Raw genomic sequence first — 12,952 nt, forward strand, 5'->3', positions numbered from 1 at the left:
CATCTGTGGTGGTGGGTTTAGCACACATCCTCTCAGCTCCAATCCCTATCCCAATCACTAGGATGCTTTCTATAAAATGCAAGGGGGCATCAATCAACACATTGATTCTTTCTCATCCTCTTTTCTATAACTAATATTCTATCCCTTAATTTTTCAGTTCTTCTCAACTATAAACTTAACTGACCTTTGCTTTGCTCTGGTGCCACAACAAACTACAATTGCCAGAACTCCATAGCATAAAACCATGGCAGTTAAAGTGGTGTCAAACCAGAATGTTTCTGCAGTGTGGATGCAGCCTTAAGACTCTTTTTGTCCTATCTTTCTAGAGTCTCAGCAATCATGAATACTATATGCCTCTTGAAAGCTCACATGTTCTTGCAAAGCAATTCAAGTCCTGTAAACATGTTTGTTTTAACTTACAAACATTTATGTATTTTCATATTCTTGATGGCTGTTTTGCTTCAAAACAGTCAAGCACTCAACTAATTGTGTCTGCTCTGTAAAGAAATGATACCTAGGCGGGCTACACACCGCCGCTTTGCGGCGGTCTGCCGCCGCCGCCAGAAGGTCCGCGGGGGAGCCGGAGCCTATAGACGGCCCGACTCCCGCGCGGACCGAAAAAAGAAGCTCCAAAATGGAGCTTCTTTTTGCGTCGCGTTTGCGACGTAGCGAGGCGCCAGGGGCGCGCTCGCTACGTCAGCAGCAGCGCGACGCGTCTGGACGCTATGCGTCCGATGCGTAAAGATGGCGGCGCCCATGTAGAAAGGGCGCCGCCATCTTGTACGGACGGAGTCCGTAATAGGACATGGGGCGTCTAAAAGAGACGCCCCTTTTTTAAAATGGGACGTCCGGAGGACGTCCCAAATGACCGTGCAGAAAGCCCCCTAGATATCCATTGATACAACAGTACAAATTTGTCCTTAATTATGAATAAACTGCACATGATGTTTTACAGACAACATATATTTGTAAACTTGTTCATGCAAAAGTAGTGTGAACAACAGGAAATATGTTTTACTTCCACACCTTTAAAAATGACATTTACTTGTGTCTGCATTTTTAAACTGTGCCCAGGTCCTCTGCACAATAAGTATTACAAAGTTTTATTTTGATCTGCCAGCCAAAATCAATTTATGTAGCTGAAATAAAAAGATGAAAGTTATACAAAACAGTATGTTTTATATCACAAAAAATGAAAAGAAAAATCAGGATCACAAATTTTTAAACTTTTAATCCTAAACATTACAGGGCAAATGGATGTTGGAATCTATTTCCATACACCATGCATTTTAATGCCTTTTATTTTCTATTTAATGTGTGTCCAAATCCACTAAAACATGAGTGGCTTACAACTTTTGAGTTATGGAAATTGATATTCTGGAATAAATGCTACAAAAGCAACAATGGGAAAAAGCCAAACTGTCTCCATAAAAGTAAATTGGAACATTGTAAAGATTAGATTATTTTCTTTTTTGTTTAACTTGTCAATTCAGTGCATCATATGGGTCAAATTAATGGTCCCTGTTTTGAACAAATTAACTAGTGTCCATTGATTCCAAATTAGTAGATGATGAATCTTTTTGGATACTTTCGAAGATGGCAGCAAGCTCAGGATTAGAGCTTATTTGTGACTGAAATTCACTCATCAGAGGACTCTTTTCTGCTTCTGGAATGGTTAATAGTGCTGCCACTGCTCTCATGGCAGAACGCTTCAGTTCATCTTGCTTTTCAAATTCCTGTTTCACAGAATTTGCTTTTACCTGTTTCATTAAAAAAAAAAGGTGAAGTTCAGCAACTTTTAGATATAAATTCAACCAGGAAATCAAATTAGTGAGCTTTTCAAACTGATGCATATGCCCTAAACAGTATGCACACATACATAGATATTAAAAGTGAAGGCACAACACTAATTCTCAAAGTATCATTCAAAATTACTTTTTTTAAAAATAAAATTTTACGTGGTAGTATCCAGTAACTGAAAGAGAAACACTGCCTAGGAAAGAAAATGCATTTTCCTCTGCAAATCTTTCTCCCATATTATATTCTAACCAGAATATCATTTTAAAGGCACAAAAGGTCAGTAGAAGCAAGGTTTTTAAAAAACCTATTTGCTACCAGCAACAGAAAGTAGACACCTCTGGATATTGCCCCAATCAGTGAATGAAAGTTATGGAAGAACAACTGGGTAACACATTTTTATATAAAACATGAGAAGCATTAAATGAATTGAAAGAAATTCACATATTACCTTAGTTGTACATGTAGCACGCAAAGGTTCAACCAGTCTATCCAGCCTCTGCAATACTGCACTTGGACATAGTGTAGATAACCTTACCAGCATTAAAAATGTTAGCATCTAGTTAGGGAAAAAGAAAATGTGAACAAATAAGCCATGCCAGATAATGCTGCAGCATAACTTTCCCCACAGCAACTCCATGCAATCTAACCATTGGTTTTCTTTCTCAAATCTTTTTCAGCATTCTGTATTCAATGAGCATATTTCACTGGCTTATTGGGGTGACATTTTACAGTATTGGGGTGATGGACATAGCTGTGGCCTAATCCCAGCTACATTAAGTCCTCCCATTTTTTTTACTGATACTCTTTGGCATATCTCACCTTTTTGAAATGTGCTGCAGATTTTACTTTTAATGCTCGTTAGTGTGAACCAGGACATAACCAACTCAGATAATTAGATGGTTCATTCTACACACCCTACTTTTTGTTTTAGTACAGTGGACCCTTGTTATACGCTGGAGTTTGGTTCCTAGATCCCCCGTGGCTAACAAAATCCATGGATGCTCAAGTCCCATTAAATATAATGACATAGCAAAATGTTGTCCCTTATATAGAATGGAAAATCAAGGTTTGATATTTGAAATTTATACTTTTAAAAAATATTTTCAAACCGTGGATGCTTGAATCCATGTACAAGAAATCCGTGTATAAGAAGGGCTGACTGTATATGCATGTCTCCAAGCTGCTAATATTGCCACTTTCATGCATTACTGATGTGATTTTGATTGCAAAGACTTGAACTGGCACCGCAAGAAATTACAATTAAACACATTTAATTATTTAAATCTAAGCAAATTTAACTTTGGCTCTAAAATAAAGAAGTTATTAAAGTTATTATTAAAATAAAGGAAAAATCAATTCAAGGAGATTCTGCCTTCTTATTGATGGCACTTTTTGGTGCTTCCTTCCTAACAAATCTGTTACTAATGGAAATCATTGCTAGAACTGTTTATTAGTGAGCCCTGGTGGTGCAGCAGTTAAATGCCAGTACTGCAGCCACTCACTCACAAACCATAAGGTTGTGAGTTCAATCCCAGCCAGGGACTCAGGGTCAACTCAGTCTGGTGCCTGAGGTTGCTAAAATGAGTACCCTGCTTGTTGGGGGCAATTAGCTTACAGTTGTAAACTGCTTAGAGACTGTTTAGTGTGGTATGAAGTGGTATATAAATGAAGCTGCTATTGCTATTAGTGAAACCCGACAAAAATCTGTTGGAATCCAATGAATTATAATCATCCTTTACAATCTATTTTGATCCTTTAGCTGTCTACAAGGAAAACAAGAAGAGAGAATAGCAAAACCTGCAATCACTATCAACTGTTTATTGAAAAAATAAAAGCCTTATCCGAGAGCAGTCTCAAATTTGGAAAAAAACTTTTATCAAAATGTTTGTACCAAGTTATGTGCTCTTCCTTAACTCAGCCAAAAGCCTTGTATTTTTAAAAAAGCTTGGGGTGACACATCTTTTATCAGAAAATAAGTTGATAGTACAAACTGTCTTTACTGTTTTATAGAAAACACTTAGCCATTATTCTGGAAACATCTGCAATGAAAATACATACATGCACATATCAGACCACACACAAGATAAAGAACTAACCTTAATATCATAGTGATCCTTCAAGCCATCTTCGACATGGTTTAAGAATTCAAAGATGTCTAGTCTATCCAGACAACTATCCAGAAGAGTGTACATGCACTCAAAAGCTGCCTTTCTAATATCAAGACCATCATCAACTGTATGCTTAAAAGGCCCCATTTCCACCTGCAAATCAAATCAGGAACATTCAGTAAATTTAAATGCAGATTAAATGCTAATTAATCCTTTCAATAAATTAGTGGAAGTGACACAGGTTCTTATGGTTTCCAAAGCAAACACAGGTCTGTCTAAATTAACAGCTGACCATACAAAGATATAGGGGAACACACATATAACTTGTTTTTTGCCTCAAGCTAAAACTGGCCTGTATGTATGCAAAGAACCTCTGACGCTGTGGATAAAGCATTACCCGATAGGATTTGAAAGCGCTGGCTGATGTATGAAATGAGGAAATGACCAGAGAAACTGACACAATTATTTTAAACTGTCTTCTTCTGTGAAGCAAAAGCATAAGTTCCTTAGTTCTGCAAAGCACTTAAAGCATAAAAGCACCTGAGCAGACAATCTGAATAATTTGGGCTAAATCTGATTAAACATGGAGAAGTGTTTCCCTCTGTCTCCATTATTTCACTGTATTATCCACTGGTGCAATTAAATAACTTATCCCAATCCCACCCCACCCCCAGTAATGAGAAAGTGGAGAGTCCACTGTGGCAAATTTGCAAAACAACTGAATAAGAAAAATTATCTGCTACTTCAAGTTCAATTCCCTATTAAAAACAGAATTGACTGAAATGCCTGAACCCAACTGTTTGTTCAGTGTTGATGTCCAAGCTTCAGTCCCACCCCCCCACCCCCAGTCTGCAGATAAGCTGCTTGAAAGAGGCAAATCACATGCTCCTGAGACCCACAGCCATCCAGGCTTATAAGATTTGTCAGAGACTGGCTAACTGGATGACTAAATTTATAAATGTCTCCTTGAAAAATGGCTGTCTTAATCATTCTTTGGGTACAACTGTACATTTACCTTGCAACCTGAAATGGTTTACATACCTCTCTTATTAATTCTTTCCTGACTTTTGTTTCATTATAAAGATGTGGAAGCACAGTATCTAGAAGGTCCCTTATAAGTGAAGGCTTATTGTGTGCTGCTGAATTAAATGTTACCAGAGCTACACGTCTCACATTAAGATCTGGATCTTCCAATGTTTTCAGAAAGTCACCTGCAATCATAAAATGGTTATTAGCATATGCTTTCATCCACTAATTGTCATGCAAGATAACTGAAGATATAGGGCAATTTAGTAGTATCCATGTTCCCTCAGTTTTGGCTTCTAATGTTTCTATGACAGATTACAATTTATTCCTAACTATACTCATTTTCAGAATGTTAGCTCCCAATATGTTGTTACAATACAATTTATTGAGTAGCCCAAGGGCCGTTTCAAAATACTAGTAACATAATAAAAAGCAGTATCACACAGCTATTAATATAAAATGTAGATATAGTGCACTAGGTGCAATAAACCTCCATACAATATGTTGGCAAGTTTTTAAATGAATTATAGGCATAAAACACAAACCTGTCGACAGCATGACAAGCAAAGATCCATTTATTTAAAGTATTTTAAAAACAAATAATTTACATTAACCATAACATAGATGGTACACAGGATTACACATGAAAACTTGAAAAAATAAAATCTTCTATATGCATCTAAAAACAAAAATAACAGAAAAATTGTTGGAAGCATCGATGCATATATTACTATATTCCACACAGTAAGTGCCACCACATTAAATGCTCTCCTCCTCTGACCAACTTCAGAACAGTTGTTCAATGTCCAAAACAGACCTCAGGAGCTTACAGCACACCAGAAGCACCTCTTCAGATGCCATCAATGAACAAATGGGTATATATGGGCCAAGTGGTTTCAAGTTATATATTAAACTAAAAACAAGTCCATAAACCTGCCCTGCTAGCAAACAGCCAGTCAGTTCAATTCTTTCAGCAGAGGTGTTGTGTGCTGCCAGAAGGTTTCCCTACTCAGAAGTCTACACAAAATATTCCACAGCAGCTGCAGCTTCCAGACCGTTATCAATACCAGTTTCCAGAGGACACTGCAGTAGTCTAACCCCACACATTCCACATGCCTGGATCAGTGTAACCAAGTTATCCACCTAACGAATAGCTACAACTGGCATTTTGAAACCAGTAAGGTACTCAAAGCCACTCACAACTGAAACAATGAAATAATACACCTAGGCTGTGCATTTAATCCTTCAAAAGCATTACAGCCCAACCAAAAGTCTAGCTATTATCACAGGCATAACAAATCCCCACAAATTCTCAATTTTCAATTCAACTGAAAGCAAACATGTCCAAAGTCTTCGGTCTTCCATTAAGGAAGAGAATATGAGACCTTTCTTCTTGTTTATGGACATGTCAATAAACCATAGCTGGGTGTGCATGTAAATGTGGCCATGCTCTTTACACTTGCTTTGCTCTTTGATCTTTGTAAGGAGAGGATATTTTATTGTATTATGAAGTGGACCAACATGGATGAACACAGAAATGAGTGACCAGGAAAGAGTTACATGAACATCCACAACTAAGACTACAGGAAAGTTAAAATTCCACGTATCTTAGTCACCAACAACGTTTTCCACTAAAGTTTATACTGTATAGAGGAAACCTACAAATATTTTGGCAAGATGGGTGAGCAGTTGTTGGCAAAGTGATGCCTTCATTGGTCCTCTGTGAACCCACTATGGAGTATACCAACTCCTGCACCAAAATTCAGTGGTGCCATGAGGAAAAGCTGCAACTTTGCTTTAAAACAAAGCATGCAGTTTTACAATAAAATGAACCTTCTCTCCCTCTGCTGAATTACATGGTGACATCTAATAGGAGCAAAATCAGGCAGCGGCAGTGTGTTGCCTACTCTCACTCCAAGAATATTAAATATAACAAAAGTACAGTATAGAATTTTAAGGTAACAATACAATGCTTGAAACTGTTACCATTTCACTCACCTATACAGTTCTTTAATAGAGGATCAATGGGCTGTGGATGATCAGATATGGTGAACTTCACGGCAGTAACCACTGAACTTCGAGCATATGATGATCCTAACAGGAAAGAATTAAAACAAGTACATTAACAATGATTTTCATTTTTTAATAATACAGTATAAGATTGTGAAAGTTACATGTAATTATTAACAGTAACAATTTTGAAAGAATTAATATTTTCTTCAACCTATTTCTTCCTGTAGCATCTTCCCTCCACACCTATACAGATAGAGCTAGCTACATAGGCTCATTCACAAAAGGCATATACAGCCAGCAATCTGCAGAACTGTGAGCAGATTTAATTATCTCAGCCATGGTGTTCTGCTGAGGCTGCTGTCTGAATTGATTTCAAAAGATCATTGTTGCTGTCCTGTGTGTCAAGCCAACACTGTTAAAAAGACTATCATCTTGTGATATAATTTGTAGTGTTAAGACCTTGTAATCATGAAATTCTTTAAAAACTTTCCTCTTACATTATGTGACAATTTGTTTATTCCTTCTAAAACATATCTAAACTTACTTTTAAAAGCATTTTCATTGAGTTATATAATCTCTACGTAAACTGCAAAAGGCAGGACTCTTTTAATAAAGCTAACCTTTTAAGAAGAGATGTAGTAAGTTCCCAGGATCTGGAATTTCTATCCTTTCATGGGCAGGCGAAGACATTTTTGCTTTGGAGTAGACAGCCCTTTTTCTGAGGGCTGGCTGCTCAGGGAGAAGGGACTTTCTTGTGGTACATAACTTATATTAATAAGTATATTTTGACTCCTTTTAATTTTATGAACAGTTCAATAATACAACGGGCCCACCACACTGGCAGGCTAGTGGACTGGACTGCCAACAGATCACTACATCCTCATTATCCAAGGATGGTGTGCATACACAGGGGCGTGCATGTTGTCATCCATTTCATAATATGGGGCTTCAGTGTCCATGTTTTTTCCTCATCCATGGGGGGGGGGGGGGGGGGGGGGTGAGGGACAGAGGTGAACCTCTGTGGATGAAAAGAGTCTATTGTATTTTTAATTTTTGTATGCTGTATTTTTTTTAAAAAATGTATCTGTTTTAACTTTATAAACTGTCTTGAATAAGGGACTGGGAAAGAGGTGGAAGGATAATGATGATGATAATAATTATGCTTATATTTTAATGTGGTTACACATTCTGTTTAATAAGTATACTGTGCTGAAAATATTCTAATCTTTTTCATAACCACAGAACTGATGTCCACAATCCACTTACTCCAGCCAGTAGCTACTAGAACTGAATAGAACCATTCTGAAAGAAAAGAACTATTGGGTGGGAGTCAAGATAGCATATGAAATTAACGTGTACAAACCTGATGCCAAATATCCTTTGAGACGTGGGAGTAGAGTTTCTGGGTCTATTAATGTCAGCTTCCCCAAGCATTCAGCAACGACATTCCTGGTACCCTCTTCTGCACATTCACAATGTTTCAGGAGCAAAGACCAGATGCTCTCCACATATGGTTTGAGACCTTGAACTGATGCAGAGCTAATTATCTCCTTCAAGGAATGGAGCAAAAGGTATTGCCTTTTAGGTTGGCTGGTTATTTCTTGTAAGACAAATGGAAGATATTCAGGAAGATTGCCGACACTGATGCTGCCCAATGCATAAGAAGCTGCAGACTTCACTTCTTCACTAGGAGAGGAGAATGCTTCTAGTATCACAGATTTTAGCTCTATTTGCCCACTTAAGTCAATATGATGTCCAACTTCCCCAAGAGAAAGCAAAGCTAAGAGACGAATGGAATCTGTAGATCTTGAGTTCTTGACATCCTGAATAAATTGACCTACTACTGCTGGTCCCTCTTTGGGGCATGCTCGTGTAAGGGCAGCTACACATTTGGCAATGGAATAATAAGACTGCTTATGAGTAAGTGCTGTACTCTGAGAATACACAGGCCCTGTTAGCATGCGCAATAAATCCATATATCCCAAATTACTTGTTCCAGTTACAACCAGAGCTTGGAAAAATTCTAGCATGGCACTAAGTGCTCCACCCTGCAAAAGTGGTGACCTCACTAGCCCAATAAGTTCATTCAGTATGGACCCACTGATTTTTGAGAGAGACGAAGGATAAACTTTAGCTAGTGTGGTCAAAAAACTAATAGCCATTTGTGAGACATGCATATCACTCTCACTAATAAGAGGTGGAAGCTCATCTAGGACAGCATCAATCATAGCAGCTGTCAAACTGTCACTGTAGTTTTTGATTAAAATGTCTAAAGCAGCAAGTGTTCCAAGTTTCAAAGCTCGCTGGTTCTTTCTGAGAAATGAAGCAAGAATAGGAACACCCTCTCCTAGAATTGGCCTTAGATCTATCTTCAGAGGTGAACCAGCTATAAGAGTCAAAGCCTTCACAGTGGTTAACCGAGTGATCTCATTTTTCAGTCTCTCTAGGAAGATCTGAAGTGTACTAGGTAAGTCAGATCCAAGATTGTCACCAAGACTGCAAATGATTTGACCCATACAGGAGATTGCCCTCTCTTTTACTTCCTGATCAATATCAGCAGCTTTCAGTCTCTTGATTGTACAAGTAAACAAATCTTTGATATAAGGAGTGGCATCAAAAGAGGAAGGCTGATCCAAAGGGCGAATGACTTTCACAAGCTGCTGGGTAACCAAAAGTGCCTCTGATGTTATTTTATAAAATGGGTCTCCAACACATGCGACAACAGGAGGCACCAATGCATGAACATGAGGATGAAAAACTTGGGGAGCGTGATTACAGAGGATCACATACAAACACGATAAAGCATCTATCTTCAGATTAGAAGAACTTGATTTGTCATTCAGTGAAAAAATTATGCCTGAAAAACAAATGCAGAGTTAATACATATTTTTGGAACTTAAATATGTTTGGGTCTTACAATTAGCAATATTTGATTTAGATTCAACACAGATCAATTATTTTTCCAAACTTACACAAAATTAGCAGAAAAGTAAGAAAGGGCAATGGCTGTCCCATTTCATAAACATTTATAATGTAAATCTAAAATATGCTTTTCATACCTGGAACAAGTACAGGAACATGTTGTGTGAGAGCACCAGGCAAAACATTGACCAATTCCGTTAGCATGTTAAAACAACACTGGCGAGTCTTCACACTTTTTTCCTTCATTTGTTTGTGCAAGGCTTTAACAATGTTGGGAACCTGTAATAAATTATATACTTGTGAAATAGTTTGACAATGCTTTGTATACAGAAACCTACAAATTATGGATAGGTATTTAACATATATTCTCATGTATAAATTGACCTCATGTATAAGACAGGGGAAGATTTTAGGGCCAAAATCATGGATTTTGATATGACCCATGGTTAAGTCAAGGGTAGAACTCCGGGGCAGTAATGAAGGATATAAAGAAGAAAACAAAAGGTGAACACCACTTCCTCTCTGGACCTCTCCCGATCACCAAACACCACTCTCTGGTGCTAGAGGATACGCATTTAGCACCCCAGATGTTGAGAAGGGAAGGGAAGTGGGGAAAAGTGGGGATAGAGATCCAGGAGGTGGAAGAGGAAGAGAGAAGCTTTAAAAATCTCATGGAGAAGGGACTCGCCTCTTTTATAGACACACACAAGATACCCTGCCTCGGCAGCTCTTTCAGACATCAATGCTAAGGCCGGGACAGTGGGGCAGTGCTTCTTTCAGCAGCATTACAGTACTGACCCATATATATGTTGATCCAGGATTTTAGGGTCAGTTTTTAGCATATATTTCTCGACTTATAGTCCAGTACATACAGTAAATATATGATGACCACAGGCACAAGACCTCAACTGGATCACATCAAAGGCCTATTTTGTTAGCATTCTATTCCCATGGGCACAAGTAATCTTTCTGCATTTGGCTATAAAAAGAGCCCAAAAAATAAAAATTTAGGAAACTATTTTTAGGCCTGAACAAGACCAAAAGCTTTTGATTCACAGGATATTAAACTCCACAAGCTTTCATAATAGAAAGCATATGCATCAGTTGACTGATTTCAGGCACCAAGTAAAGAATGGAACAATAAAACGTGTGTATTTCTTTGTGATTAAAAATCATTTTTTATATTCAGTCAAACAAATATGATCTTTTGTGCTAGAAAAATACTGACAATTTATCCACTAACCTGACTCTGAAGCATTGTTAAAGGTGTCTCTCCTTGTTCCATTGCATCAGGATCACAAAGCCAACTCTGCACAGGTCGAGTTTGTTTTAAGAGAGAGAGGTAGGCATGGAAAACATCTGCTTTTACATTCTCTTCTCGCTCCTTGAATCTAGCAATTAAAGCAGGAGACACTGTCTTGTAGAACTCTGGTAGCATTTCATGCCGTGTACTGACTACAGCATCCAAGCATTTTGCAGCTGCACGTCTAACCTTCCAGCTCATGTCATCATCATCACTATATTCATCATCACTCCCTTGAAAGGAATAGAAGGACATTATGTTATATATAATTACAACTAAAGTTCACAACTTGCAGATTGCCTACATGTTATTACAGTCGACCCTCTGTTTTCATGGGGGATCTGTTCCAGATCCCCCTGCGAAAGCAGAGTTTTGCATATATTCAAGCCCCATTGGCTTGAATATAAGTGCGTGGCTGTGGGAGTGCCTCAGGCACACACCCCATTATTTCACCCTCCATTCATCCCTCACGCAAAAGCAAGGGATGTGGATTCCAAAGCCACAGGAACAGAGGAAGGACTGTATTTGAACCATTTAAATAGATGTTGTTATATGCTGCCCTAAATTCCTTAAATACAGGATGTCCAATATTTCAGTATTTCAATAAAAAATAGATGATCATTATTGTGCAGCAATCCAGACATTGTTATGACTGCAACTACTAGCAGCCCTCATCAGGCTAGCCAATGGTGAGGGATAACAGAATTGTAGTAAAAACAACGTCTGGTAATAAATAAAAACACATTTCCTTCTGGTAATAAAAATAACCTATAGAATACAATCAGCAATTCTACATTAAATACACATTCAAAGATTAAGTATAGCTTTCAAACAAAGATGAATGAAATAAATAGATTTAATAAGACAGCACTACTGCAATGTAGATTGTACATGTATACATGCACACACCAATAATTACAAATGCTACTTGTACTTTACAAATTTTGGGTTCTCCATGTTGGTCTTAAGTTGATGAGACCCAAATTATGAGGCTGGACTAGAGAGTACCTTTTCCTAAAAAAAAAAGGTCAGCCATTATATTCCAGAAATGTATGAATTCAGAATATAACTTCAACCAAACCTACAATGTTTAGTAGCTTGAATATGCCATTCACAGCTGAACATACCTTGATCATCATCGTCTGCACCATCAGCGTCCATAGCATTTTCATCTTCATCCTCATCATCATAATTATAATTGGGATCATAAGTAAGGTACTTAAGACAAATGTTTATAATGGTAGTGACATGAGGATAAACTTCTTTAGGACATCTGCAGAAGAAGACTAACACTAATTAGGTGACTACCAAAAATACTCATTAAAGAGTATGGCTACTTGATTCAATTGCATCCATGAGAAAAACTGTATGAACATGCAGTTAAGCCAACTGAAGCTGTCCATAATTATAACTGACATACTTTTCCTTACAATAATGGCAAAGCCCTTTTGTAAAGATTGTAAAGATCGGGAACAGGATAGATGAAAACTAACAGTTATGAGAGGCTTTCCAACGCAGCCTTCTGACCACATCCTACTACAGAGGGAGGCAACGTATGTGGGGCCTGCACATTGTCCCACAGGGACATTACATGGCCACCAAAGGTCAAAATATTTTCTGCATTTTAATGCAAGAGGCTAATGTTGCTTCTTGGCTTTCTTGGTGTCCACCTGTGTGCTACTAAGAGTCACATGTGAGTCCCCAAAACCATAAACAAACAAACATTTGGGTATCTTACAGGATGGTAAAATAGGTGGGGTAAATGGAGATGCTGAGAGCA

General features: G+C 37.9%; 1 protein-coding gene across 1 annotated transcript in view; it reads right to left on the reverse strand.

Moving 5' to 3' along the window:
• Positions 1 to 947: 947 nt before the first annotated feature.
• Positions 948 to 12,952, reverse strand: part of CAND1 (cullin associated and neddylation dissociated 1) — a 35,515-nt gene continuing 23,510 nt past the window's right edge. Inside the window, exons 7-15 of the mRNA XM_042467318.1 lie at positions 12,300 to 12,445; positions 11,113 to 11,405; positions 10,007 to 10,148; positions 8,311 to 9,804; positions 6,933 to 7,028; positions 4,950 to 5,119; positions 3,897 to 4,061; positions 2,249 to 2,356; positions 948 to 1,760 (exon numbers count right to left, since the gene is read on the reverse strand). Of these exons, the coding sequence (XP_042323252.1) occupies positions 1,536 to 1,760; positions 2,249 to 2,356; positions 3,897 to 4,061; positions 4,950 to 5,119; positions 6,933 to 7,028; positions 8,311 to 9,804; positions 10,007 to 10,148; positions 11,113 to 11,405; positions 12,300 to 12,445 (2,839 nt within the window). The 3' untranslated portion in view covers positions 948 to 1,535. The remainder of the gene's footprint in view (positions 1,761 to 2,248; positions 2,357 to 3,896; positions 4,062 to 4,949; positions 5,120 to 6,932; positions 7,029 to 8,310; positions 9,805 to 10,006; positions 10,149 to 11,112; positions 11,406 to 12,299; positions 12,446 to 12,952) is intronic.

The sequence above is a fragment of the Sceloporus undulatus genome, chromosome 5, assembly GCF_019175285.1.
Source record: "Sceloporus undulatus isolate JIND9_A2432 ecotype Alabama chromosome 5, SceUnd_v1.1, whole genome shotgun sequence".
In the NCBI taxonomy this organism is placed as follows: Eukaryota; Metazoa; Chordata; class Lepidosauria; order Squamata; family Phrynosomatidae; genus Sceloporus; species Sceloporus undulatus.